Genomic DNA, 26,372 nt, shown 5'->3' with positions numbered 1-26,372 from the left:
AAAATTATCTTCTCGCGATATTTCGTGTAGTATGTATCATCTCGCTAAATATGCCATATGTTTTGTGTTAAATTGTTCACAAGTACGTTTTCTTCTAGTCTTATATTATTTTATTTATGTTAAATTGTTGATTTTCGTGATTTTGAAAAAAAATCAGTATCAATATCGACAAGGATCCATCCATAAATGTGCTGTACAGTCTGTTGCTATGACAACATTATCACGTTCAAATTCAACAGGTTACATTTTTTTATGTTCAAATTTATGCTATCAAATAAACAACACACTCCACAGTGACATTTTTCAGGTTTTCATTATCATCCATGCTTTTAATACAAATTCAAGAATGAACTGTACAAGTATGTACAGAAATAATTTCCAAATAAACCAGGAAGTAAAATGAGTGCAGCACAACATGTTGCAAATAAAATCAACATTCATAGAACTAAAACATAAACACTGTGTATCTTAAGACTAAGATATTTCAGTAGATCCCCAAAATATGGATGGAACAATTGATAAAAAAAAAATGAAAGCAGCGGTGTGGAAACTTGCTAACAATTTTGACGGCTTGAAAATCCAACCAGGAAAAAGAAAAAAGAAAAAAAGAAAAAGCTGCCCCTCATATAATTGCGTTGGGCAAGCCAGTAACCCTTCAAGTTCCTCGAAAGTGCTGTAACTCCACATTCAACACAAATGTTACACATTTAAAAAGGTATTTACAGTAAATACCAAAGTAGATGTACTATGAATCCAGGCTCCACAGTTTGATATTACTATTGACATGGACTAGGATGAGAGAACATTGTAAACATTAATTTAATCATTTTCTGTGCCGCTTAATCCTCACCAGGGTTACGGGGATACGCTGAAGCCTATCCCAGCTGACTTTGGGTGGGAGGCGGGGTAAACCCTGGACTGTTCGCCAACCTTTCACACTGAAATTCATACCTATGGACAATTTAGAGTCATCAATTTACCAAACACATTAATGATTACATGTTTATCTACTGTGTAGAAGTCAACAAAACCCTTCAGTCTTAGTTCATTCGTCCCTTTCATTAAACAGGGTCGGACATTGTTGATAACCGTAAAGGCACTGCAACGGAAGAGGTGAGCTCAAACCGCCATGAGATGATGGTTATTTACACCAGGACAGTTATTTGCTCAGTTACTCCTCTCCTTGCCTCCACTTTTGGGACTCCTCCTGACGGGCATCAGGGTGAATCTGGTTCCTCATGCCACCCAAGACGTTGGAGGTGGCCTCTGTGGCCATAATAAGTGGTTTGACCACTGCGGGCGGCAGCTGACGAAGAACCCCACCCACTGCCCCGGTCATACCGCGTTGTTCATGTTCCCGGGTGGCCGTGTCGTAGATGGTCAGCGCCGTGTCTGTGATTCCCTGGAGAAGAGCACAAGAAGCATTTAGCTTGAAGAAACAGCATTTACGATATAAGGTCCCATACTATGCTAAATTTATTTGTACTTTTATAACAGTAATACATGTCCAAAGAGCATGTTTATGTGACTTCTTTGCAAGAAGTACTATGTGTACATGTAAAAAGTGGATTCAAAAAAGCACTTCTTCGAGCCAGGTATGGACAAAAATGTCATTTGCATTAAAACTACACATACACACAAAGGCGTGTTCCCAGGTGGGCTTTTTCAAAGCTAGTTTGGTGAAAAAAAACAGTATAAAATGTGACTTTTACTCGTGTTACTGTTGAAAAAAAAAACAGTATAAAATGTGACTTTTACTTGTGTTACTGTTGGAAAAAAAAACAGTATAAAATGTGACTTTTACTCGTGTTACTGTTGAAAAAAACAGTATAAAATGTGACTTTTACTCGTGTTACTGTTGAAAAGAAAACAGTATAAAATGTGACTTTTACTCGTGTTACTGTTGAAAAAAAAACAGTATAAAATGTGACTTTTACTCGTGTTACTGTTGAAAAAAAAAACAGTATAAAATGTGACTTTTACTCGTGTTACTGTTGAAAAAAAACAGTATAAAATATGACTTTTACTCGTGTTACTTCAGTTGTGTACCTCTTTCACAACAGTGTAGGCTTTGGCTACACCTTCTCTCAGGTCAACAGGCTGATGAGCCAGTCCATAGTGGGAGAAGCGTTTTATCCTTTTGTTGTCTCTCTCATTTACCACCGGCGACACCATGTCATAGGCCGTCTCAGCTGCTGCCTAAAAAAATAAAAAAATAAAATAATAAAATGACACAAAGCAGAATCATTATCATCATCATCATAAAAGCAAAGGCTTGTCATCTAAATGTATTTTTCATATAGTGTGACAAATGCCAGATTACCTGGATGGTCCGCACCATCCTGTTGGTAAGCTCCAGTGCAGCCATCGCTGTGGAGGTTCCAAAAGAGGCAGTTCCGCGCTGAAACCCGCGCACGATGCGGCCGTCCTTCCTGTACTGCTCAATTGGAAGCCACACCAAGTCTCGAAATCCCTGAACTGAACAAAACATTTATGATTTGGGCTGCATATATATAAAATCAGACAATTGACTTATTTTACAACATCTTAGCACTGCAGAGTATAGTATAATGACGTTTCATTATAAACATTAACTTTAATTATCTGTCATACTGTATATAGTGTCCATTTATCCATAAAAGTAGAAGGCTGTATTTACCCAGCTGGACCAGCGAGTGAATGGGCCCCACACCGCCCAGCAGCCCTGGAAGCTGGTTTTTCTTTATGTCAGCCAGCCACTCATTAATTGCATAGGAAAAGAGCTTATCCACGCCCAATAAACTGCAAGAAAGAGACATTTCAAACTGAAAAAATGATGTGATTAAAATATATACAAATATGGTTTCCTTAATTTTTCCTCAGAAATGTACGTAAGTGTACCATTCATTCATTTTTCTACTGCTTCTCCTGTCCACAGTGGGGGTGCGAGGTGGGGTACACCAAGCAATCAGGCATACAGTTTTGATACCTAAACTTTGAAGTCTCCAATTATTATTATTGTTATAATCTAAACATGCATGTTTTTGAACTATGGGATGAAATACTGTACGGAGAGGTCCAAGCCAAGAGTCAAGCACCGAATGTAGATGTGCCCACCACTCATTCTACTATATAATATACAATTCTGCTCAACAAAATTACAAAATTACTATCAATTCACTTACCCCTGCCTGTAGCACAACTGTCTCAGTTTTAGCTCTGAACAGTTCAGCTGCGTCAACCCGATAACGATCCCTGAAAATGTTCCCTGGGGAGATAAAACAAATGATAAAAGTTGATTCTAATGTGAGTTAACGAGTAGAACGTTCTCAAAGCCCTACCTGCTCCAGGGAGACGTGTTTCCCATGATAATCCAAGCGAATAGGAACCTCAGATGTGAATCTGAACTCCCTGTGGAAGAAAAGATGAGTCAATATGGAGGCTACTGTAATCTATGCATAGCTTTGATGTTTATTTTATTTGGTCATCTGTTCGGCAACCTAAAAAATATGGGTTGGTCTGAGAAGGAATTCGTGGCGGCGTCACTGTCCTCCTCCTGGCCGTACGTGGAATACCCGTTGTGGCTCATGCGTCTCTGAGCAGGCACCGAGATGATGGGTGCCGGGTCCTGGCTGGTGCCGGCATGCTTGGAGAAGCTGCATGAAATCTCCGGGGCGGATGATTTCTTCATGGACATAGTTACTGCAGCAGAATGAAAGATTTTATTTATATGTCAGGTTTAATTTCATGTAAGCTGAGAACCGGTTCAATAATTTACCGTCTTGAGTAGGGGGAGAGAAAAACTCAACTTCTGTGGAAAGACTAGTGAAGAAGTCTTTCAGGAAGAACAGTGCATCCTGAAAATAAATAAAAACACGTCAGACATATTGCTGACTTTGCTGCAGTTTATTTGTCTTTGTATTGAATTGGTGGGAGAAATATTTTACCTGATCAATATTGAGTCGCAGAGGCATCAGGGAAACACGCAAGCAGCACTCCTGTGGAGCCTGGCCAGACTCCGGACACATATGCAGCGCCTTTATTGTTAACTGCGCAACAGCAAACAGGAGATGACATTACATCATACTTAACAGGTAAGTACACTGTTCATTCTAACTTACCATGTTAGAATGAGCCTTGCGAGGCATTTCCTTGCTCGAGTACAAATAGAGGAACTTGTTCATCTGGGAGCTAGCCAGTCTGTCTCTGATCTCCAAGTCCTGCACAACAAACACCTGTCGGGATACTGGCTGGTCCGCTGGTGAGCCGGAGGTCATCTGATCTTGTGGGTACACCTCATGCTGAAATCGTACCTGAGGAGGTCAAAAACAAGGTGGTCAATCATGGTTATTTGTCAGTAGTGTTGCATTGCACCACATTGTTATGTATTGTTAGACTGCAGATTAAAAGAAAAAAATAATCAAGTTAATAAATATATTTCTAAAAATCACTTTGCTGAGTTGGATCTCCATCAAGACATCAGGGTTCCTTCCTTTTCCGCCTCCTGTACGTCCTGTTACTCTAGCCTGTCGCACCGGAGTTTGGGACGGGGAGCTGTGCGGAGTAGAACTGCATCGCAAAGATAGAATAGTAAAAAAAAAAAAAAAATCATAATTTGAATTTTCCATTCATATTTCACAATGCCGTTAAAAGCTTACCCTCGGCTCCTGGCTGGAGACGCTGTGAATGTCACACCGCCAAAATCTTTGCCACCATAAAGGTGCCAAACAACAGAAATCTCCTTGATCAGGTATCGCACCTCAGGGACGGGGAAATTCAAGGCTCCACGACTGGAGTCACTCCTGTCCAGAGGTTGACTGAAGTGATCGTATCTGATTTGTACTGGCTCAGAGATGAGAAGCTTAACTACTGGCTCCTGATTGAGGTCCTGAAAGACAATTTTGCTTGTAAAAAGTAGCATTTGTGGATCATCATGTATCCCATTCATCATCCTTAACAGTTTATATATTTATATTAACACATATGAGAAAATGTTCCAAATAAAATTGTGACACGTGTTCTATACGCGGCTTCAAGTACGCGATGTTCAACTTGAAACTTGTATGCGGACCTCTGCTCTCGAGCCGGGCGTCTCCAAAATACAGAAGTCGTCTGTCTCCTGTGCCAGGTTTGGAACAGGAGTGATGAGAGGAGAGTGTAGAATAGGATAAGTGGGGCTTGAATCCTGGTTTGCATTCCCACTCTCATCTGGGAACAGGAACAAGTCGGAGCGAGGAGGGTCGTGATCATGATTCCTCTCCTCGTGTGCACCTGATCATGCAAGAGTAAAATTAACATATTTATGAAGCATAGTAAGTAATGAAATAACTGCAAATCAAATGCTTACCATTCTGTTGCAGCCCTTGTGTATGCTGGCCATCAGTCTCCTCCATTGCTTCGCTCATTAGATCCTGCAACATCCGCTGCTCAGTCTCGGCCAGCAGGGGAGTTTGAGCAACAGGTCGGCCAGGAAACTCTGCCTGTACAAACATAAGCTCAAACTGAGTACACTATAAAAGCAAAAGGATTTAGCCATGTGACCACGGCACCTACGGGTAATAAAAATGACAGCAAATACACTTGGGTTACTCCTCTGCAGTGATAACAGCTTCCGTTCTTCTAGTAAGACTCACTAAGGTGAGATGGCCTCGCCATCACTAGTTAATGCGGAACATGTTTAGTGGGTTCTTCCCCACCAAGCTTGCCTTTATAGACCTCGCTTCCCACATACATAGTTAGAACAACAAGCTGGCAACACTAAAGCTAAATAGAAGTAGAAGAAGTAGATCTTAGGGGTTGTAATGATGCCACTGCTCACCTTGGTTCTTTGTGTGGAGCTGCTTTGCCTGGTCTCTGGCTCTGCAGGAGGAATCAAATCCCCATAGCTGGCTATGTACTGGATGAGGTTCATGAGTGCAGCACAAGAGTCTGCGCATGTTCTGATGTGGATGACATCACTTGAACATCGAAGCTCAAATCTTGGTTCAGACTAGCATCAAAAACACAATGACAAAGTGTGTGAAATATTACATCTCTATTAACAAAATTCATTTAGGATTCAAACGCTTACCAATTTTCCATCCAAGCCGGGTTTGACGGCTATGATCCTCAGCTCCAGAGTTCCCATGTCCACTACTTGAACATAGTCTGTAAAAAAAAAAAAAAACATGAAGGCAAACATTGGTTGAAAAGCTCATTGAACATTTCAAACAGTCGACATCAAGGGTTGACTTACCACGTGCTAAATTGACAGAGACGGCGTTACACTTGTCTGACAGAAACAGAGCAGCTTCATCCAAAATGATCCTGCAATTAAGTCATTGAGTTAACTCCTCAGTGGAAACAGAACTTCTAAAGTTCCTCCAAGTCACGTCATACCTGAGCGTTGAGGAGGAGTGATCTAATGACACGCTGCTAGAGATGCTAAATGTTTCCACAACAAGCAGTGCTCTGAGAGGTAAATAAAGAGGTCTGCCCAGAGATAAACAGATACAGTATTACAATACATGCACAAAGTAACAAATATTTACTAGTCTACTGCGTACTTCACCTGTAGTCAAGAGAGCAGCTCCATAAATGGAGATGCAGGGTGCTGACAGATGTGGGAGGAGCGTACCCCAACACAGGCTCATCGGAAACATTCAAAAAGTCAACAATCTGTCGCAAATAGATGATTGATTGGTTTCCATGACTACATTATGTGAGATATAATGCATTCCAATATGAGAGTAGAGCTTACCTGATCATACCAGCCCATGTTGGGAGGGACCACTCTGTGTTGGACCGTTGCTCCTCTCACTCCAACAGCAACCAAGAATTCCTGCATAGAGAAAGAACATTAACAGTTACCTTTAGCTTGAAACATGGTAACAAAACACAACATTGGTGCTTGAACCGTCATCCCTTTAGTCATCAGCGTGCCTGTGAACCGTTACCAATGCCAACAGCCTACCTTGACACTGCGCTCTGCATTCTGTGACGAGATCTTGACAGCAACAGAGACCATACTGTGGGACTCCAGACCAATACCCTCGGAGGGAGTCGAGGATCTCTCAGGAGCCAACTCGGATTGGTAGATGGTTGGTTCCAGCCAATGCGGGTGTGTCCTGCATGGCAACTTGATGTCTGAGGTGGAAGGACTTCCCTCGACAAGACCTGTATACATTCAACAGAGTAATACTTGCAGTGACATTTTGGTCACATCAACAACTTAACAGTACAGGTGGTTACCTTGGTGATACATGGAGCCATTAGTGGTGTGGAAGCAGATGTAGTGCTGGTCTTTAAAGCCCTCATACTGCGTAACACTGAACAGGACTGCGTTTTTCACTTCTAGCCAGAATTCGCCATGTTTGTTTTTTAGTAGTGTTTTATCCTCCTTCTAGAAACAAAGACTCAAACTTGAATGTGATTCAAACAATGTGCAAGTAAAATGAGGTGTACCTTTGCATTCGTTTGAAGAGCTACTAGGCCATGATTGACACTTATGATGACAGAGAAGAGGCTCTGGGAGCTCTTATTCTGAGATTTGGGCTTTTTCTTTTTGTGAGACCTGAAGCCTCGGTCAGAAGAAGGAGAGTAGTAGTGCATGTTCTCTTCTTCTGAACCACTGCTATCATCTGAAAGAGAAACAGAAAACATGTCAGCCAGTATTCAAGAACACAACACTTTAGTGTGGAGTATATTCATGATTTTTTTTAGCCGTCTCACCCTCAGGTCCTGTAGAGCGGAACTGGTTGAAGCTGTCTTTAGTGTACGTGTTGATTAACTGGCTGGCCACAGACAGTCCAACACCATATGGCATGCTTTCCACAGTCTCCACAGGTGAAGGAGCAGTGGGCTCCCACAGTAATAGATCATTGTTTATTCTGTAATGCAGATAATATACAAATGCATATATGTTAGAGTATGGTCACAGCATATGGGAAGCAAAAGATGATTAAATCCTAAATAGACAGTCATTAAATGACTATTTCCTTGGTTTTTCATTTTAACCGAGTATAACAGAAGCACCATCACACAACAGAATTGTGCAGCTTGTTATGCTTGGCCCAAACACAAATGGAAATATATTTTAATGAAGAAAACCAAAGAAAAACGAATGATGGAAACAATGTCATCACAAGAAACTTAGCATCCAATCAGATCCTTATGCTTCTCAAAGCCATTAGAAGGCAGATTGAGTGATGTAATGATTTTTGTCCTCAGTTTCATTAGCAATTGGGCTCTGTGTTATTATTTCTGAGGATAATTACCTGTTGTGTAGTTTTTCATAAAACGTTTTGCTGGGTAGAGTCAATTGCACATTGGGGAAACACAGTTCAAGGACAAAACGAGAATTGTTTGTGGTTTTCTCTTGGAATTCTGTCATCTCAGCAACATCACCAGGTATGACCATCTGAAATCAAAACAATTCAAAAGTGGTAGTCATGTTCCTTTTCTAATGAGGATGCATAGACTTAATGACTTTCATGACTTTTGAGATCTAAAAATATGAGACACGATGCTTTGTTTTTAACACACCTCTTCATTCTCATACATCACCCTACGGGAAGAAAAGGGTGATGGTTCTGGTTTTCCAAAGTCACACACATCCTTCAGTGAATGAGCAGCCCCCTCTTCTTCTTCCTCCTCAAGTGAATGGTCCTCAGCCCCTTCGTCATCCTCAGCCGCCACCCGCTCAAGGATTGAGTGGACCGCAGTGGGGTTCATTTGTAACACAACACTATCGGGAGACGTGTGCAGTCAGTTGAAGGTGGGACAGATAAATTGAAGGTAAAAACCTACCGTGGCCAATCAAATTTTGCACTCTCAGATGTTGTCATGTCACCGTCCATGGTGTGGGACACTCTGAGGAAGCGGGTGGGTGCTTGATCCGGCTCCTCTTGGAACCTGCCTGTAGAAAGAAAATGAGGGAGAAAAAAAAAATCAGATGAGACATTCAGAAGACAATGGGGAAAATGTACTGTAACATCGACTTCTTACCGATAAGCTCCCTGAAGGTGAGCTCCATCTTGGTTTGATCCGGAGTGCTGCCACCCCTGAATTCTGTTTTGATTTCCAGGTCTTCCAACTCCAGGTGCAGTACCTCTTTCTGCAAAGACTTTTTGAACCAAGGACCCCTTTCCTGATCGGAGCGCAGATCAGGAATGGGAAAGCGAACTGCGAGTCCCAGTACCGGGGCGTTAACGGTGAGTGACACATGACAGTTGGAGGGTGTGTGGCTGTCATCGAGAAAAACCTCAGCAAAGGCCTTATGCTGCAAAAAAATATATACGACAATCATCATGACACAAAGGTGGTCATCAATCATTGATTCGCCATCATGTACAACAACCAGCCACAACATTACCACTTACGACAAAAGGACATAAAATACAAGAACTACATTTAAAAATGCTTTTACAAAAGATCAGTTTTGACTGAAAATATCAATGTACTGTAAGCCGCTGTAGTTTAACTGCTGTACTGCTTATTTAGTTACATAACTAATATTTTTTTTTTTTATGAAATCTGCTCTACATTAGGTTTAGCGAGGCTTCTCACCAAGCTGACATGTTTACTGTAGGATGTGTACATATGTGAGGCCATCATCTCCGTGGTGGCCAGCTTCTGGGGCTGAAGTACAGAGTTGAGACGGTCCACAATGCTGATGTCCAGCTCGGCACGTACAGGGCCCAGCTCCACCTGCATGTCAGCTTTTCTGGGGATGGTGCTGAGCCGCACCTGGCCGCCCTGCACAAATGCAAATTTAAGTACGAGTGAGCAGTGAGGGTTCCCTTTTTTAAAAAAAATAGCATTTACCTGGGGGCCTCTGCGCTCAGCCTGTTTATAAAGCATGTGAAAGCAGCTGCTAAGCGGCGTGTTGGTACTGGCTGCTGTGTCAAATGTCAGGAGCTGTGTCGTGACAGAGATAGTGTGTGAGTACCATGCGAGGCAACCAAAAAAAAAAAAACTGTGTGCAGAGCTGCAAAATGTGCCGAGCTCAGCGTTGCATCACCGACCTCAGTATACTGAATGCCTCTCTGAAAGCCACCAATTACGCTCTCTGACGGGAATAAACACTCCAGCAACTCCATTTGGTCAATGGAGACATCAGTGCAAAAAGTCCGCAGGCTGGATCCCTGACAGTGCTCGTAGTTTATCTTCAGCCCCTGGCCTACAAATCTGCAAATATAGAAACAGCATGTCGAGAGATTTTTAATGCTCCTATTAGGAACATGACTTTGTTCAGCCAGTGTACAGTGGAACATTGAGGTCAAACTTCGTTCCAGGACGTTGGTCGACTTCCTATTGGTTCATATTTCAGAATAATGTTTGCTAGGGAAGGCAACATTTTAACATTCTTAAGCCATAAGTCAATTGTAAAAATAGGTTAGCCACTATTAAAATGTAGGAAAACTGCACTTTTTTGCTTATAATCCACAATCTTTATGTAAGACATGAACACACATCTCTCTCTTTTCGGGTCTTCTAAAGATATAAAAACAGATAAAAATTTGCCAACTGCAAAGACTGCTATTAAAACACCACCTTCATGATTACATGTAATACTTAAAAGTATTTTGCCATATTTTGGTCCTTTAAACCATTACCTGAACTTGCCTTGTGGGCACATTGATTTCACACCATAAGCAATTTTACAACACAAAATAGAAAGACCTATGTGTTCATGTCTCATATGAAGGATTGTAAATGATAGGCAAAATTCCAAAAAGGTTTCATAGGTTCCACTGCACAACATAACAGGAAAGGAAAATGGTAAAAAGAAAGTGCACCTGAGGTGGTCATGAGGACAGGCCTGATTAAAGACTGGTCGAGACTGAAGGAAGGCGGTGGGGGCTAGCTGGCTGGGTCCCACCATGCTGAAGAAATGTGCGGCCATCGGGCCCAGAGGACTGGGGGAATCATCCGGTGGTGGCAGCGGGTCGATGTGGAGGACTGAGACAGCCAGGCTACTAAGTGTCAGACTCAACATCAACTCTGGCCTGGACTCATCCCCGTGGGTTTTGGATGGATGTGCTGAAACCAAGTAAGATCAGCGTGAGAACACATAATGTCAGCGTGTTGAGATGAAAACCATAAGCAACGAATGACGAAGTGTTTTCACCGAGTCAAACACAGTCTCCCACAGCAGACAAGAACATGTGGAAATAAACATCATCATCTTTGGTTTGAGTGGGAAAATTGCAGAGACCACACACACACACACACACACACACACATACTTACAAGTTTGTCGTAACAATGTTTGAGGGAGTTGGGAGTCTCGTGACTGCTTTTCTCTCTGTCGTGGTACGTCCATGTAATCGTCCCACAAAGCCTACGGCCACAAGACCAAAATTATAATACACAACTTTATTAGTTTAAACAAAAAACAAGAATAAACTATGATGTCCTAATTTAGTCCATGAACCTGCACATTAATTAGGTGACACTTTCTAATTGAAAAACATGTGTTAACACCTACAGTTGCATTTCCTGAGGGGGATTCTCCTGGGGATGCAGAGTAGTTGCTATTGAGCGACAGGTCCAAATCCACAGTTGGGGGGTCACCCAGCGGGGGGAGTGATGACAAGCTGTGAGACATGTCCATGTCAGCCATGGAGAAGAAGACATCATCTACTCCATCCATAGGTTTGTTAAGAGGGGAAAAAAAGAACAATCATTTTTTAGTAAAATAAATGACACCGAGTGTTCTGCTTTTACCTGAGCTTTTGGGTTTGTTTTTTTTAAAAATACGTAACATTAGATGGACCATTGTCATGGATGACATAATACACAATGTCAGCAGATGATGGAACCTCAGCATGAAACCAAAGATCTCCGTTCATTGAGCACCAAAGGATTAACTCTATGAGCGTTTTGCTTTTACTGACACTTATCTCCAGAAACAATCACAATTCGAGAAAAAAAGCATCGCAACTGTATCTCTCCAAGTCTCTGGTGTATGTAAGTGATGGGAAGAAGATGTCTCGCTTGCTTGAGGAGAAGCTGCTTGACAGCACCTTCATGAGTAGAATCTTTACGGCCCAACTATAAGACAATCTGTCTTTTTATGGAAATATATCATCTTATATATGGTTCAATTTTGGTACAATGTGACTCATTGTGCCTGCCCTCTTCATTAACTTACTATTACACTTGTTGTTAAAATGGTACTTTGTAGCATAGAAACTGTCTGACCATAACAAATGATATCCTACGTAAACAAAACAAAGAAAAAATAAAGCTTTTGTTAGAAACCTCGACTGGACACAGTTCGGGTGGTCTGGCTCTCAAAGAGGTCGGCCTCTGGTCCCGCTCTAGCCGTGTCCTTCTTCAAACAGCGGTTTAGTTCCATATGGAGTCGGTACTCATCCTCTTGCTGCATGGGTCGACTCTTTCTGTCCTTGGCCCATTCTTGTGCACCTTCACACAAAAGCAAAGAAAAGCTCCGATCATGTACAAGAACATGAGTCGGTTTCCTCAGCTGAATACTCACCTTCATTGGAAAAAGCTCCAAACAAGTCCAGAAGCAGATGAACTTGGCGTGGTGACAGCAGAATAAGCAATGTGTCAATGTGACCTGCGACATCCAACTGAGATGCAAAGAAAATCTAATTACAAAATCTAATTACAAACATTTTACAAAAGAGATGGCTGACTTACCTTTGCTCCAGGCATGGTTCGGTTGTTTTTCAGTGTAAGGGACAGCTCAATTTGACCGCAGAGACTCCCTACTTGCACAGGTTGAAAGGGCGCGGTAGAGGCTAATGTCTCTGTGAACTGCGGATGTGGCTCGCAAATGATTTTGGGATTCCAGCTCGGTGAGAGTTTTGGCTCGGTCTCCTGTCAAACAAGACAAGAGTTTCAGAATGACTCCTACATGCATGCCACTTGTTCATGCTAATATTCAAATTCAAACCGTTGGAGGAGGTGAAGATTTAAAACCAGCTCGAGACGTGTCCGAGAATTCATCCCAAAATATGGTGATGCCCTCCATTTGTAGTCTTTTGTGTGCAAATGTGGTTGGCTGATGCACGTTCACACTTGAGCTTTCCTCGCCCGTTTCATCAGAGTAAAAAATCCTAGAAAAATCAGTTTTTTTAAAGACATCTACAAAGAACCCAGAAAAAAAAGCTTTGAACTTGATAACCTCCATCACATATACCGCATTTCAAAGACTTCTGCCATCTTGTTTAAAATAGCTTTGTTGGTCTTGTAAGATAAGCAGAAATACAACACATTAGAAATTACTAAATCTTATATTTTAAAATAAATCGACCCATCTTCTATGCTGGAGCCTATCCCAGCTGACTTTAGGCAAAAGGTGGGGTACACCCTGGACTGGCTGCCAGCCAATCACAGGGCACATATAACCAAACAACCATTCACACTCACACTTATACCTATGGACAATTTAGAGACACCAAACATGCATATTTACCTCAATTAAAAAGTCTTACTATATTTTTTCCGAGTACCACATGGATACTAACTGTCTCCACTTACCTGTTAATGCGAATCTCAAGAGCAATTCCAGTTTTGGAATTTTCTGGAATGTGTTCAACCCTCAGAACCGTATCTAAAAATGTCACTTTGACTCTTCTCAGAACTATAAGAAACAACCAAGAAAACATACATACAGTGATAAATTTGTGCACATATGATCTCGTACGAGGGTTCGTACTCAGGAGCAGGTGCCTAATGTACAGAACCTGTTTCTATAGTTTCTGCAAACTTTTCCAGTCCTTCAAATGGCTGAAAGCTCTCTGCCATATCATCTGTGAGTTTCTGGCTCAGACACTCTTTGGCCAGTTGCATGCTGCTCGTCATGAAGCTGGACCAGTACATGGGCTCAGTGGCAGATGCTGAAAAAGAAAACAGTCAGAGGTGAAAATCAATGTGCAACAAAATAACATGTTTCTGAAGTGATCTAAGACTGTCTTACCTATTCTTGGCCTTGGTCTAAACACCATCTCCAAACCTTTGACCTCGAGGGCACAGTTTTCCTGCAGCAAAGCTGCCCACGGGACGGTTAGGGAGATCGTCTGAATGAATCCCACTATGATCTCAAAGGGAGCATCTGCCGTCTCTAGGAGCTCATTTAGAGACTGACAAGACATAATGTTGACTCTCATGCCAGTCAGTGCGATTACACATTACACAAAAGAAAGCAACATACCCATTTATCCAGCGGCACTTGTGCCAGTGATCCAGTGCCTTGATAGAGATCTAAACTGAGCTGATCCAAACTGAGTTTTTCCTGCAGAAAGTTGCCAAGGTACCGATGCAAAAGATACCTACATGCCCGCTTCTTAATGGACTCCGAAAATGGCCAAGGCATCTTGACTCAAGTGTATGTAGTGCAAAGATGAGGCAAGTTTTTTTTTAAAGCTCTTTGCCCAAATGCAGTTGTTGTCAAAGAGGTTATATATGAAGCACTGTTATGTCATCCTGATGACTGTAAAAAGTCAAAAAAGATGAGCTCAGACATCCTTCACATCCCACAATAAGGGCCTCTTTGGTGGATGTGTTGATACCCAGAGACCTGAGAAGACAGTGGCCTGACTCCAGTTTACTGCACCTACACAAAATAAAACACATGTAGCGCTTGACTCACGCTGCTAACATCAAACACGTACAGTACTGGTGTTATCATACTAAACTTAAAAGAATATCATGTCATGTTACCGCATATTGCACTACACAACTGTCAGTCCAATTGTGCTATCCTTCTAAATGTCCCACTTTACATATGATGAGGGAATAAACGCACTTACGAAATAGCTTTTAGCATGGCAACAAGCTCCTAGTCATTAACTGCGTGGCAGAGCTGTCACGGCAGGAGATGCACTCACTGCAAGGAGTGACAAAAGCTATGTCATTTGTTAGCCGGCTAGCTAGCGAGTATGCTATTAGCAAGCTAGCCAGCCGCAATATAAAGCGTATAAATCCAGTGAGTCAATATAAGCAAAGCTTTACTTGCATACCAGTTAGTTCTCTAAAATACAATTATTAACTCGACGGTGTCGCTAAGTTATGCATATGAACAAAGCCAGTGAATATACAGGTGGAATAATGGACATGGGCTGTTAAATTACCTTGTGAATGTGTTGTTTACAAACACCCTCATGACTCCGCACGAACTGATCCTTCAAACTCATCCGGATGGTAGGTTGGGTAGGTTGGAGCAGCACTCTATGCTCATTAAACATTAAGTCTTATTTGTCTACACAGCTTTCAATCTAAGGGTAAGCCAATCAGATCGCGGTTTTGAGCACATACAGGAGACGTGAAACCAAATGGTTGAAATCAAATTTACACATTCGGGGCGGGACAAATCAGCTGCGTCATTACATGGTGAAGTCACGTAGTATCCGGTATACTTACTTTCTCCGTTTTGAAACGCAGTTATTTAAACACAACACCCAACAACTCACATACACGAATAACATTTTGGAGTTTTTTTGCTGTTGCAAAAAGTAAAAAGCTTCGAAGGGTCTCCCATCAGGAGGCAGCTCAACCGCCCCCACGGAGATCTCGCTCAGTGGGCTGGAATCTTCCACGCAGGAACACGACCAGCGAGGAGGTGAGGAAAACGAATGCGTTACAAATACTATATTAATTTCCATTTAAATGCAGTGAAATGAAACGTTAATATGAACCTATTCGTATTTTACATTTGTGATGAAAACACATTATACACCGGTGGCCTACACAGCGTGGGTTTGTTTGCTAGCAGATAGAGACGAGAGAACCCGAGGCAAAAAGTAGACAATTACATGAACAAAATGTGTATTAATGTTGAACTGTGTTATCCAAACGTTTGTAATTGCTTTAAAGTTAGCTTGAAGCAAACTGTTATTTCGGTCATCTGGTGCGTTCCAGTTACCTCGTAAATGATAGCGCTTTGATGTAATGACGTCACATAGGAGTATCGAAATACCGTATTGACCCGAAGACTATCCTTTGTTTTTTTTCTTCCAAGACCTGTGTTTGGAAAGTAGTGTTCAGACAAAGTGAATCATGTTTTCAGTATAATTTTTAACACTATTTCCTTAATTAAACGTTCTTAATCATAGACCAGCATTACCACTACTAATATTACTGTAGCACTATTACCTTAAAATTGCCCTCACTGTTGTTTGCTAAGATTGCATTAACATTTGTGGTTCTGTGCGAAATGCTCCGCACCAAATATTTTAAAAGAATAAACTGTCATGATCGGGCTTCACCCCCTCATGACAGCTTCCTTAGTTTTTCTCTTTCCTCTCTGTTCCTCGTTCGTGCCCTTATTTTGTATTCACTTCCTCTGTTGCTCTGTCCTGCTTTCCGTTTTCTCCTGCACCTGTTTCCAATCGGTGATTGCTATTTAGTTCAGGTGCACGCTCCCTTCGTTGTCGGTTCATTGTCTTGTGTTTGAGTTTTCCTGGCTACTCCGCCACACCGCTGCATAGCATAAATAAATATACATTTACCTGCATTTGGGTCCTAATCTCTGCATCCTGGGGTCGAACTTTACAACTCACAAGCCGGACCGTGACAGAATGAACCGACCAGACGACGACCTCGCAGAGATGGATTTCTGGACACTGCAGATTTTTAAGGCGATGGAGGAGGAGTGCGCAAGGTTCACTCCGGAGGAGCTGGAAGACATGGTGTGGGGGCCGGACGGCACGCTTATCCCCATGGCGTGGGTGTACCCCGGACACGGCATTGACACACCAGCCCGCCGACGACGACGCCGACGCACGTCTCGGCCAGCTCCAGCAAGGCTTCAGCGGACGGAGCCGTCTCCTCCCTCACCTCCGCGCCAAGCCGGGGTGCACCCCCCCGCTCACGCTGCTTCACAGTGCCGGCCTACGCTCAAGCACAAGAAGGCTCCCACTCCGTGTAAGCACGCCAATTTCACGCCGCCCTCTTCCGGATTCCCGTTGCCGCCCGTGCAACACGAAGAGGAGCGCGGCACATGTTCCCCTCCTGTGCCGAAGCCGCGCAGCCTCAAGGGTTCCCAAACCCCGGCTCCCGTGCCAAGCTGCGTGATGGCCCAGATCCCTCCTGTCCCAAAGCCACGCAGCTTCAAGGGTTCCCAAACCCCGGCTCCCGTGCCAAGCTGCATGACGGCCCAGATCCCTCCTGTCCCAAAGCCACGCAGCTTCAAGGGTTCCCAAACCCCGGCTCCCGTGCCCAGCTGCGTGACTCCCCAGATTCCTCCAGTCCCCAAGTCACGCGGCTTCAAGGTTTCACAAACCCCAGCTCCCGTGCCAAGCTGCGTGACTCCCCGGATTCCTCCCGTGCCCAAGCCACGCAGCTTCAAGCCCCAGCAACCCCTGGCGCTCAAACCCAGCGGCTTGATACTCCAGACCCCTCCAGAACCCAAACCCCGCCTGAGGTCCCTTGTAGACCTGGTCCAGGCAGCTGAGCTGGCGGAACTAAAGACCCTCCTCCAGGTCCCCCTCCTCCCGTCCCTGGTTCTACATCCAGCGGCATACGGCGTCTGGAATCCGCCTTTGGAAGGGGGGGCTACTACGACCAGCTGTGCGTCGGAGGACGCACATAACACCCCGTCCGTCCAGTGTGGTGCCCTCTCCTGGTCGCCCGAAGAGGAACAGCCTGCCGGACCTCCAGCACAACCGTCCAGCCAAGATCCAGGACTCGTTCCTCCTCCTCCGGCGTCCACTCCTCGGAATGCCGCTCCTCCTCTCCAGCGGCGGGATGCCGCTCCTCCTCTCCAGCGGCGGGATGCCGCTCCCCCTCTCCAGCGGCGGGATGCCGCTCCCCCTCTCCAGCGGCGGGATGCCGCGCCCCCTCTCCAGCGGCGGGATGCCGCGCCCCCTCTCCAGCGGCGGGATGCCGCGCCCCCTCTCCAGCGGCGGGATGCCGCGCCCCCTCTCCAGCGGCGGGATGCCGCGCCTCCTCCAGCGTCACCTCGTCCATGTTGGGCCGGCCTCCCCGGCCAGGCCCACCGCCCTGGCCGCCCCCCAGAGGGGTCCATCCAGGGCTCTCATGGGGCCTGCTGTCCTGGGCGCCCTCCAGAGGAGCCCAGTGCCCTTCGGGCCGCTCACCCTTCAGGCCGTCCTCCTGCGTGGCCCTGCCACCCCGGCCGACCTCCGGAGAGGTCTGGCCAGCAACCCACCTCCGGTCCCCCTGCCTCCCGTCCCTCTTTGTCTTTGGACTTTTGGACGTCTGGAATCCGTCCTTGAGGGGGGGCTACTGTCATGATCGGGCTTCACCCCCTCATGACAGCTTCCTTAGTTTTTCTCTTTCCTCTCTGTTCCTCGTTCGTGCCCTTATTTTGTATTCACTTCCTCTGTTGCTCTGTCCTGCTTTCCGTTTTCTCCTGCACCTGTTTCCAATCGGTGATTGCTATTTAGTTCAGGTGCACGCTCCCTTCGTTGTCGGTTCATTGTCTTGTGTTTGAGTTTTCCTGGCTACTCCGCCACACCGCTGCATAGCATAAATAAATATACATTTACCTGCATTTGGGTCCTAATCTCTGCATCCTGGGGTCGAACTTTACAACTCACAAGCCGGACCGTGACATAAACTTTTGAAATATTAACTAAAATAAAAAGAAGTAAACTTGTATCAAAGACATTTGCAAACCAGCATCACAGTCAGCTTAGTCAGTGTTTTGCGTTGGTGTGTTACATAATTGCTAAGGTAGAAAATGTGATGGACACAGCCTGGAAAATGAATTGTGGGTGGACTTATAGCTGTTATGCAGGAAACAGACCTTGATGCAAATGAGGAAAGACAAATCAAGTTTGAAAAGTGTTGACAATGTTTCCCACAGGACTGTAATCTATTTGTGGCGGTGGGTTGCAGGGGTGGGCGTTACGTTGACGTCCTCTGTGATGCATATGTGTAGGAGCCATGAATGAATTTGGATTGATTTTTGTAGGTGCATGATAGTTTAAATTTGAATAGTGGTGTTTGTTATTGTTTATGATATTTAGATTTGTTGTGATCACGTGGATAAGGGAAGTAGGTCAAATGGTTATGGGCGGTGACGTTTCGTTAATATAGGCACCTGTTCACCTGTGTGGCCAGAGAGACAAAGAGAGAGGGTGAGCAGGGTTGCCGTATTTTTTGTTGACCGCTAATTCCTTTAATCTCTGTGATTACTTTGATTATGCGTTTGTGCAGGGTATCATAAGTTGATTATTATTTTTCTTTAATAAAAGGTTAAACTTATTTTTTGTATCTGAGATTTTTTTATGTGCGTCATGTCAGACAAAGTAAAGGCCCGGCTTCAGACTCTCAGCGACTCTTTGGTATGAAGTTGCTATAATATGTGTGTCATTTTTTGATGGACACTTAAAGGGTGAAACAAAAAGTGAGCAAAAAACTATGAAAGCATAATAAATACATTTGTAAATACAAATAAAGTTTCTTCTGTTGCCTCTTTTTGTTTTGTTCATGTCACAAGCAAGACCGAGCCACCCCTGTTTTTTAGATGAGTGGGTAGCGCAGCAGCACCGACTGCTCGTTGAGAAGTGATACATGATGCAGATAAAAAATGAACATTTATGACTAAATCTACTGTACACACTGAGTGTATGCTTTTAATGAGACACCAGTTGTTTGATAAGAGGTTAGAGTTCTTGTTTTGATGACACAGTAAAGTGTGAACTGCAGTGAGTCATTGCTTTTTTTTTTTTTTTTTAATACAAGGAATGGAAGTGGACTACCAGCCCGAGGACTCTATGGTGTCTGCATTCGAAGACGACTGCGTGGTGCTCTGCGACGTCAAGGACATGAGACTGGAGGCGGAGGCAGTGGTCAACGATGTCCTTTTCGCTGTGACCCAAATGCAGGTGTCTAAAAACCTCAGCAGTACATCAGAAGTGGCCTATATAAATGTGGAAACTAGAGAGGGGAACCGCTATTGTCTGGAGCTCACGGAAGCAGGACTGAGGGTAAGATCAAGCAAAAAGAAACCAAACAGTCGAAGCAACTTTTCAAGTTTGTCCTAATAATGTGTTTTGTCCATGCAAATAGGTGGTGGGCTATGCTTTTAACCAAGTGGACGAGGACCTGAACACTCAGTATCACGAGACAGTTTACTCACTACTGGACACGCTGAGTCCAGGATACAGGGAAGCCTTCGGGAATGCTTTGCTTCAGCGGCTAGAAAGCCTCAAGCAAAACGGACAGTGATTGTGCCAACAAAGCTGCCACCATGTTTGGTCACATCCATTATACAATGGAATGTCCACCCACCATTTTGCTATAATACGGGGTGTTATCTCCATCACCTCTGCTTTGTTCCATATCATCCAATGACTCCAAGGTAGTTCATTCCTGACTGGTTGCTTGGCCTTGATTGCAACATTCTGCTGTTGACCTTGCTGCGGAAAAATATTCCAGCTCAGCTCATGCTGCGTATTTCTAACCGTGTGCAAGATTTCTGCATCTTTTATATGACTGCTTTCATTTAACTGCGCTGAAGCTGTGACGTGGTGACTGACATCTGTTCAACTTCCCAAAATAGTTTAAGGGCCAAAGCTTGTTCTCCATACAAATATTCTGCCTTAATGACTGTTTGGTTAGATAAGTACAACATACCTCTTTATCTACTTGATTGAAAAAGATAGAAAATACATTTCAACTTATAATGAAGCTAGTCTGAAGTTGATCTGCATAGCACAATGCATTGAATGACCACAATTTGGCTTTTTATGGTAAAATTTAACCACAGTGGATTTTTTTTTGGTTTTAAGTTCAAGCCAAACTTTCTTGTGCGGAGTCAGGATGTTGCATTTTTTCCTGTCATTCTTTGCTGCTGGCCTTTCTGCAGACCAATAAAGTTTCAGAATGATGTTTGTGTGTGATAGGAGTGATAACAAAATAACTGAACTGCATATTTTTGGGCATTTTAGTCATTCACAAGAGGATAATTCTTTATTTTCATATTTCATTTACATAAGTTCACGTCTGAAAGAAAACGTTAGTAAGAAATTACAAAAGTGTTTATATTATCAAAAATGTTAGCTGTGTAAATTCAGACTACATAGCAGCCACTAAGACATTTGCACCGTAGTGGAATGGAGCTCCTGAATTAAGAGTTGTTATAATGTAATGGTTTACTGCGCTTTTGTTCATGGCCACAACTCGAAGCAGACTAGGTGCAGTGCAGTCAAACATGGCAAAGATATGAATCATGAAATCAATTTGATCAAGTGAATAAAACGAGGACTTATATGTAGAACCATTTACAGTTATTTTACTAGTCATATTCCCTTTAAAAAAAAAAACAGAAGCTGTGCAGATCACTTAGTTGACAATCTCAACAGGGAACTTGATGCAGAATAAATCTTTCTCATTGTCGTCTCTCAGCTCCCACTCCACTACCAGCTTTATCTAGAAGTTGATAGGAAAAAAAATACCCAAGTGAAACTGGTGCACTTTGTATTGAAACACGAGTAAGACATAAAAAGTGAAGTAGAAGAGGTACTGCCTAGTTTCGGCGGTCTCGCGGGTCAAGACAAAAGTGGTACTAAAAGTGGACTAAACTTTTATAACCACAAACGACACAATATTCATCAGCATGTGTAACAGCAATAACACCATCTAAATCATTAAAAAAAAACCTGAATATTTAGTCAAATGAAGCTGTGACAGACACAGCAGTCTGTAAATGCATTCTTACCGCGGGATACTCAGATTTGACTGGAAGAGCGTTCACATAGTGATAGCTCTGCTGCTTCTGGATCGGACACTGGATTCCAGACTCACAGCCGTCCTCAATCGGGATCGGGAAAGGGACAGGAACTCCGGCGATGACACCATGGACCACGGCTTTGCTCGTCTTGCTCGCCACAGCTACAGCCAATCATAACGAGTCAGTGAGATTAAACGAAGACTTTCTAGAAAACATGAACGACTAAGAATTACTCACCACTGTTGAATGTCACATTGACACTGTATGACTGTCCTTTATGCAGCTGGCAAGGCTGAGTGGTGCAGGGGTTAATGTCCACAATAGTCACTTTACCTGAAGATGAGCCTGAAGACAATCAAGAGATAAGGATGAATTTTTAACCAGTCAAATGTTTCCTTACTGAATCCTCAAATAAATTGATTCAAACAGCAAACTTACCACAGTCGACATACTTGACTGGATCCGCACAGGTGAGTCCCATTAAGCAGAGCAAAATAACGGAGCCAACTCCAAAGCCCATGTTTATTTTCCCTTTAAAAGACCTTTTACAGAAAGAATATTGTTGTTTTTAATCAGAGAGGGCGCGTTTAAATCAAGTTTGTACATGTTGTTCAGTCGTGTGACCACACTGATTACTTTGTTTTCCACACGTCAACAGTACCACATCATCTTCACTCAAATTACACTCTTTCCTTGATTTAATATTAAGAAATTAGCTAAAGAAAAATGATGAATTACGAGTTACATACCTTCTGTAACACCGTGCTCCGTAGAGATTACCCGTGACTAACAGCCTAGCACTTTTTATTTCCTCATATCACGAGACTAAAAGAACGCCCATGTGTGTAATTTAAGCCCGACATTTAGCCTTACAGGACAAATCTCTGGTAGAATCAATCGTCAGAAAACAACATATACGAATGCATTCTGATACGCATTTAACTGAAAATAAATATTTAACAATTGTTTGTATTTGGAAAAACGATATAAGACTGTGCACAATTAAACCTGACAGACATAAATCGGTCTTAAATACTAGGTCGTGCATACTAGGGTGATTGGCAGATATCTTAACAAATCATTTAAAAGAACCGTGCTCATTCGAGTGTACTATTTTTGAGTGACAACTGCATTAGCCAATAGCACATTTCTGCCTGTTTTGAGGTGGGACTTCCTTGTTGTTTGTTATGGAAGATTTCACTAGTGGGACGAGCAATGATATCTGCTTCAAAGTCAAAAGTGATAAGCCTTGCGAGGTAAATATATTATTTTTTCTATGTAGATGACATCATTATATACATTTTAACACCATATAGTCACATAATAAGATGCCGAATTTGGAGTTTGATTTTAAACGTCAGTGAGCGTCCAAGCGTGACGTTAGCGTACTCGCCTTTGCCAGAACTAACTATTGTACCGTATGTTACACCATTTAAATGTCTTCCATCCCATTGAACCTACCAGTGGTGTTTTGCAGGGCTTCTGCTCTCCTGAATAACATCACCGGTATACAACACTTTAATCGGCCCCTCCGCAGCCCTCGGCACTTTTCCAAAGCTGTAGTGCTGCCTTTTAGCAGCGCCTCAACCCAGCACACGCCAGAAGCATCAGGTCCCTCTGAAGACAAAGTCCACCTTACTGAGTCATGTGTCAAGGTGAGCAGTGATGATTGTAAACATACATTTAAACATAAACATAAACATTGTAAACATACATTGTAAATATACCAAGTCTTTGTGCGTTTTAATGATATTTGTTTCATTATTAGCAGTCAGGGGGATGGTTTATGATTCCCAGGATTGCTATAATATGCTGTAATGTTATAACTAGCAATATAGTCCTCAATTCACTTGTATTTGGATCATTTGTATTTGGAATGACCTATTTTGAAAAGGGAAAACCAGTCACCGCCTATATTAGGGGTGTCAAGGGTGCACCCTCGGGTTATATCAGGCCTGCGGCACATTGTAGGAATAAAATAAACCAAAACAGTGGGAAAAAAATAGAACAATAAGACGTAATGTAACAATAAATAGCTGACATGTTGATAATAATAACTCATACTAACCCCAAAATGTACGGCCATGTTTTTGATTTGTCCCTGGATGTTGATTGTATTTTAATGTTTTCCATTTTCAGAGACTCGGTGAGATCATGGTGAAGGGTGAGTACTTAAGAATTCACGTGGAAGGAGGAGGTTGTTCCGGTTTCCAGTATAAGTTCTCAGTTGATGGTAACAAGAATGAGGATGACAGGTATGGTATTTTTTTGTTTCACATTGGAATATTTGAGATGCTTTCTAAATGTCAACTGTCTGTATCTCTTTTGCATTCAGAGTGTTTGAGGAAGGCGGCGTGGGCATCATTGTGGACCAGGATAGTTTGGAGTTTGTGAAAGGAGCCACAGTGGACTTCAGCCAAGAATTGATTCGCTCCACCTTCCAAGTACTCAGAAATCCTCAAGCTGATCACGGCTGCTCCTGCGGCAGCTCTTTCTCTGTCAAAATTTAACATTTGTGTTCTGCAGCACCTTAACAATGCCACTTGCACTACAGAGATATTGGCTTCATACACGCAAAGTATGTTTATATTAATCAAACATCAGGTTTTATTTTTTTATTTAACTGATTTCATTAATAGCTATATTGTGGAGTTTTTGCTTCATGCATGTCAAGTATGTAAATAGCTCAAATAATCGTATTTATGTGGCTGAAAATAATTAAGTTCAATAAAAGTGTTTTTAAATTATTTTCAATGTATTTCATCATTTCAAGTACAGCATTATTGATCATTTTCCCCCATAAGGAAGGAAATAATAATCCGAAACTGAAATAAAGAGACAAAAGTAGTTAGGATTTCTTTTAATTAATAATTGAGCACCAATAGTTTGACATTGGTTAAATAAAGTTTTGTATTTGCACACATCATAACATACAGTCACAAGTGAAACCACCTGTTCATGGTTTCCTTTTATATATATTTTTTTATTATTAAAGTGGACTTTAAGAAACAGGTCACAAAAATATACAAAAAAAATATCTACAAATGATATTTACACTGGTGTAAATCAAAATATGTAGTATATTTTTTATATTGTCGTAAAAGGAGCAAAATACTTTGCACTTTTTTTTTCCTTTCAGATAAAACATTCCATTAATATGTCCAGTTAACACAAAACAATTAATTTACACCCTTCATATTGATGAAAGTGTGACATTTTTGTTACACATGATAGCAGTGCACTCTATATATAAAGTGACTGAAATACTTCAGAGTGCATCGGAACATCAAGTTACGGTTAATTTTCTCTTCTGAGGGAGACAGCTTTTCTTCCATGCACACCCATTATAACAAGCACTAACACAATCATGAATGGGATTAACCAGTCAACAACACCCACTAAAACTAGCAGCACCACATCACGAGCACGTAAATAAACCATCAGGGTGACACAGTGACTGGGTCGGGTGTGTACAGTGCATAGTCTGCTTTGGCATGCTGACATCCAGAACATAACCGTGGATGTTACATTCAGGATGAAGGCCACAGAATTTGTAAGTAAAAAAATAGAACGTACAAATGACCACCAAAAACCTCCTCATAACACTCACATTAAGGCTAATTGAATTTGCTACATGTATATATATATATATATTTTTTTTAAATGGCATTGTTAGTAACACAATAGGCCTTCAACTGGCAGAACTGCCAGAACAAAAGAATGCATCCCTTAAATAACACACATACACAATGTTTTTATCCAATGTCGGTGTTATATTAATGTGAGAATTGGACTGAAAGCACGCCATCTTTGTTAACATTTCAGGCTATGTGCACGCATTTAGTTTTGAGGCAGTAATTTTGATCACGTACAGCCTAGCTCTTCCTTTAAATGCATCCTTTATGCCCCACTGGAGAGTCATGCTGAGAGGTGACAGGCAGTGTGGCCCAGATGTGGTCCTCAGTGGGGGGCGTGGACACACCTCCACACAAAAAGGCTACAAAAGTAGACAGGAAGAGGAGGAGAAGGGACATTTTGAATGGAAAGTCATAAAAGAACTGTGATGTGATTCAAACTCATACCTTCTGTCATCTCCACCAGCGCTCACCACAAAGCGGTCTCCGTTTGTGATGCGGATGTTTGTCAAGTGAGCTGAATGACCCAAAAAGCGTTTATGTTTTGCCTAAAAAAAATGAAAAAAAAATCACAGTTGCAGTTTTCAAGGTTTTTGCGATTTAGTTGTCATAATTCAGTATGTGATCCAAAACCAAAAACATTATAAAACATATGCCTAAAAAAATGAAAAAAAATCACAGTTGCAGTTTTCAAGGTTTTTGCGATATAGTTGTCATAATTCAGTATGTGATCCAAAACCAAAAACATTATAAAACATATACCTAAAAAAAAAGACAAAAAAATCACAGTTGCAGTTTTCAAGCTTTTTGCGATATACTTGTCATAATTCAGTATGTGATCCAAAACCAAAACCCTTATAAAACATATACAATAGCTACGACAAATACTTGCAACCCACGACCAACGAAAGCTGCAGATTGCGGGTGTAATTACTTCAGTTAATACGGTAAACTGACAGCAAATGTGGTGACGTCACTCAAAATGAGCCAATGAAATTGCTTACTTCAGACTTTATGCAAAACAGTTAAATCGCATAAAAACAAAGGGCTACATGTCAGCTCCGCTTTGTTTCCATTACCTCACTTAACCGCTAGGGGGTGCAATA

The 26,372-nt window shown here is 42.4% G+C and overlaps 5 protein-coding genes across 11 annotated transcripts in view; 2 read left to right on the top strand and 3 right to left on the bottom strand.

Moving 5' to 3' along the window:
- Positions 1-272: 272 nt before the first annotated feature.
- atg2b (autophagy related 2B) lies at positions 273-15,227 on the bottom strand. 2 transcript variants are annotated; one of them, XM_058089981.1, is made up of 43 exons: positions 15,066-15,227; positions 14,147-14,548; positions 13,913-14,075; positions 13,680-13,832; positions 13,474-13,576; positions 12,887-13,049; positions 12,631-12,810; positions 12,464-12,560; positions 12,226-12,390; positions 11,450-11,601; positions 11,212-11,302; positions 10,758-11,001; positions 9,984-10,146; positions 9,784-9,876; positions 9,526-9,714; positions 8,965-9,238; positions 8,767-8,875; positions 8,503-8,704; positions 8,235-8,377; positions 7,690-7,847; positions 7,423-7,598; positions 7,210-7,360; positions 6,932-7,134; positions 6,719-6,799; positions 6,530-6,636; positions 6,358-6,450; positions 6,215-6,285; positions 6,050-6,126; positions 5,798-5,968; positions 5,327-5,459; positions 5,051-5,250; positions 4,638-4,867; positions 4,431-4,548; positions 4,101-4,292; positions 3,927-4,028; positions 3,758-3,836; positions 3,480-3,681; positions 3,321-3,390; positions 3,165-3,247; positions 2,660-2,781; positions 2,324-2,478; positions 2,050-2,199; positions 273-1,402 (listed from the first exon to the last, which is right to left on the bottom strand). In XM_058089981.1, exons 2-43 carry the CDS (start codon positions 14,306-14,308, stop codon positions 1,172-1,174), a joined length of 6,201 nt encoding a protein of 2,066 aa, XP_057945964.1. In that variant the 5' UTR covers positions 14,309-14,548; positions 15,066-15,227; the 3' UTR covers positions 273-1,171. The 2 variants fall into 2 exon arrangements, with proteins under 2 accessions (XP_057945964.1, XP_057945965.1); XM_058089982.1 differs by having other exon boundaries at positions 14,147-14,512; positions 15,066-15,143.
- Positions 15,228-15,293: 66 nt separating this feature from the next.
- gskip (gsk3b interacting protein) lies at positions 15,294-20,788 on the top strand. The gene is made up of 3 exons (XM_058089997.1): positions 15,294-15,553; positions 19,642-19,886; positions 19,969-20,788. Exons 2-3 carry the CDS (start codon positions 19,644-19,646, stop codon positions 20,125-20,127), a joined length of 402 nt encoding a protein of 133 aa, XP_057945980.1. The 5' UTR covers positions 15,294-15,553; positions 19,642-19,643; the 3' UTR covers positions 20,128-20,788.
- A 32-nt stretch (positions 20,789-20,820) lies between these two features.
- On the bottom strand, positions 20,821-23,235 carry LOC131139989 (NPC intracellular cholesterol transporter 2-like). Of its 2 annotated transcripts, none has more exons than XM_058089996.1 (5): positions 23,093-23,235; positions 22,070-22,173; positions 21,869-21,976; positions 21,620-21,792; positions 20,821-21,330 (listed from the first exon to the last, which is right to left on the bottom strand). In XM_058089996.1, exons 2-5 carry the CDS (start codon positions 22,149-22,151, stop codon positions 21,244-21,246), a joined length of 450 nt encoding a protein of 149 aa, XP_057945979.1. In that variant the 5' UTR covers positions 22,152-22,173; positions 23,093-23,235; the 3' UTR covers positions 20,821-21,243. The 2 variants fall into 2 exon arrangements, with proteins under 2 accessions (XP_057945979.1, XP_057945978.1); XM_058089995.1 differs by lacking the exon at positions 23,093-23,235 and adding an exon at positions 22,381-22,528 and having other exon boundaries at positions 20,822-21,330.
- On the top strand, positions 22,771-24,378 carry isca2 (iron-sulfur cluster assembly 2). Its single transcript, XM_058089994.1, has 4 exons — positions 22,771-22,887; positions 23,109-23,286; positions 23,771-23,886; positions 23,967-24,378. The coding sequence occupies exons 1-4, from the start codon at positions 22,847-22,849 to the stop codon at positions 24,139-24,141; spliced, it is 510 nt and encodes a 169-aa protein (XP_057945977.1). The 5' UTR covers positions 22,771-22,846; the 3' UTR covers positions 24,142-24,378.
- Positions 24,379-24,504: 126 nt separating this feature from the next.
- eml5 (EMAP like 5) overlaps positions 24,505-26,372 on the bottom strand; it is a 45,384-nt gene continuing 43,516 nt past the window's right edge. For 3 of the 5 annotated variants that reach the window (XM_058090515.1, XM_058090514.1, XM_058090516.1), the window contains 2 exons: positions 25,714-25,814; positions 24,506-25,628 (listed from right to left, as the gene is read on the bottom strand). In XM_058090515.1, the coding sequence (XP_057946498.1) occupies positions 25,592-25,628; positions 25,714-25,814 (138 nt within the window). In that variant the 3' untranslated portion in view covers positions 24,506-25,591. Of the gene's footprint in view, positions 25,629-25,713; positions 25,815-26,372 lie in introns of all 5 variants that reach the window. The other 2 variants (XM_058090512.1, XM_058090513.1) reach the window with 1 other exon arrangement.

Source organism: Doryrhamphus excisus, chromosome 13 (assembly GCF_030265055.1).
Source record: "Doryrhamphus excisus isolate RoL2022-K1 chromosome 13, RoL_Dexc_1.0, whole genome shotgun sequence".
Taxonomy (NCBI): Eukaryota; Metazoa; Chordata; class Actinopteri; order Syngnathiformes; family Syngnathidae; genus Doryrhamphus; species Doryrhamphus excisus.
The sequence above is the reverse complement of the archived record's forward strand: the minus strand, read 5'-3'. Positions and strand labels throughout refer to the sequence as shown.

What these genes read in the sequence shown, in the direction of transcription:
- atg2b (XM_058089981.1), bottom strand. Translation starts at nt 14,308, where the DNA reads ATGCCTTGGCCATTTTCGGAGTCCATTAAGAAGCGGGCATGTAGGTAT. An exon ending in CACCTTCAGGGAGCTTATCG is followed by an intron (nt 8,876 to 8,964) that starts GTAAGAAGTCGA and finishes TTCTTTCTACAG; the next exon opens with GCAGGTTCCAAGAGGAGCCG. An exon ending in TGGAGATCCAACTCAGCAAA is followed by an intron (nt 4,293 to 4,430) that starts GTGATTTTTAGA and finishes TGACCTCCTCAG; the next exon opens with GTACGATTTCAGCATGAGGT.
- gskip (XM_058089997.1), top strand. Translation starts at nt 19,644, where the DNA reads ATGGAAGTGGACTACCAGCCCGAGGACTCTATGGTGTCTGCATTCGAA. An exon ending in TCACGGAAGCAGGACTGAGG is followed by an intron (nt 19,887 to 19,968) that starts GTAAGATCAAGC and finishes CCATGCAAATAG; the next exon opens with GTGGTGGGCTATGCTTTTAA.
- LOC131139989 (XM_058089996.1), bottom strand. Translation starts at nt 22,151, where the DNA reads ATGGGCTTTGGAGTTGGCTCCGTTATTTTGCTCTGCTTAATGGGACTC. An exon ending in AGTCAAGTATGTCGACTGTG is followed by an intron (nt 21,977 to 22,069) that starts GTAAGTTTGCTG and finishes GATTGTCTTCAG; the next exon opens with GCTCATCTTCAGGTAAAGTG. An exon ending in TCAAATCTGAGTATCCCGCG is followed by an intron (nt 21,331 to 21,619) that starts GTAAGAATGCAT and finishes ATCAACTTCTAG; the next exon opens with ATAAAGCTGGTAGTGGAGTG.
- isca2 (XM_058089994.1), top strand. Translation starts at nt 22,847, where the DNA reads ATGATATCTGCTTCAAAGTCAAAAGTGATAAGCCTTGCGAG. An exon ending in AAAGTGATAAGCCTTGCGAG is followed by an intron (nt 22,888 to 23,108) that starts GTAAATATATTA and finishes GGTGTTTTGCAG; the next exon opens with GGCTTCTGCTCTCCTGAATA. An exon ending in AACAAGAATGAGGATGACAG is followed by an intron (nt 23,887 to 23,966) that starts GTATGGTATTTT and finishes TTTTGCATTCAG; the next exon opens with AGTGTTTGAGGAAGGCGGCG.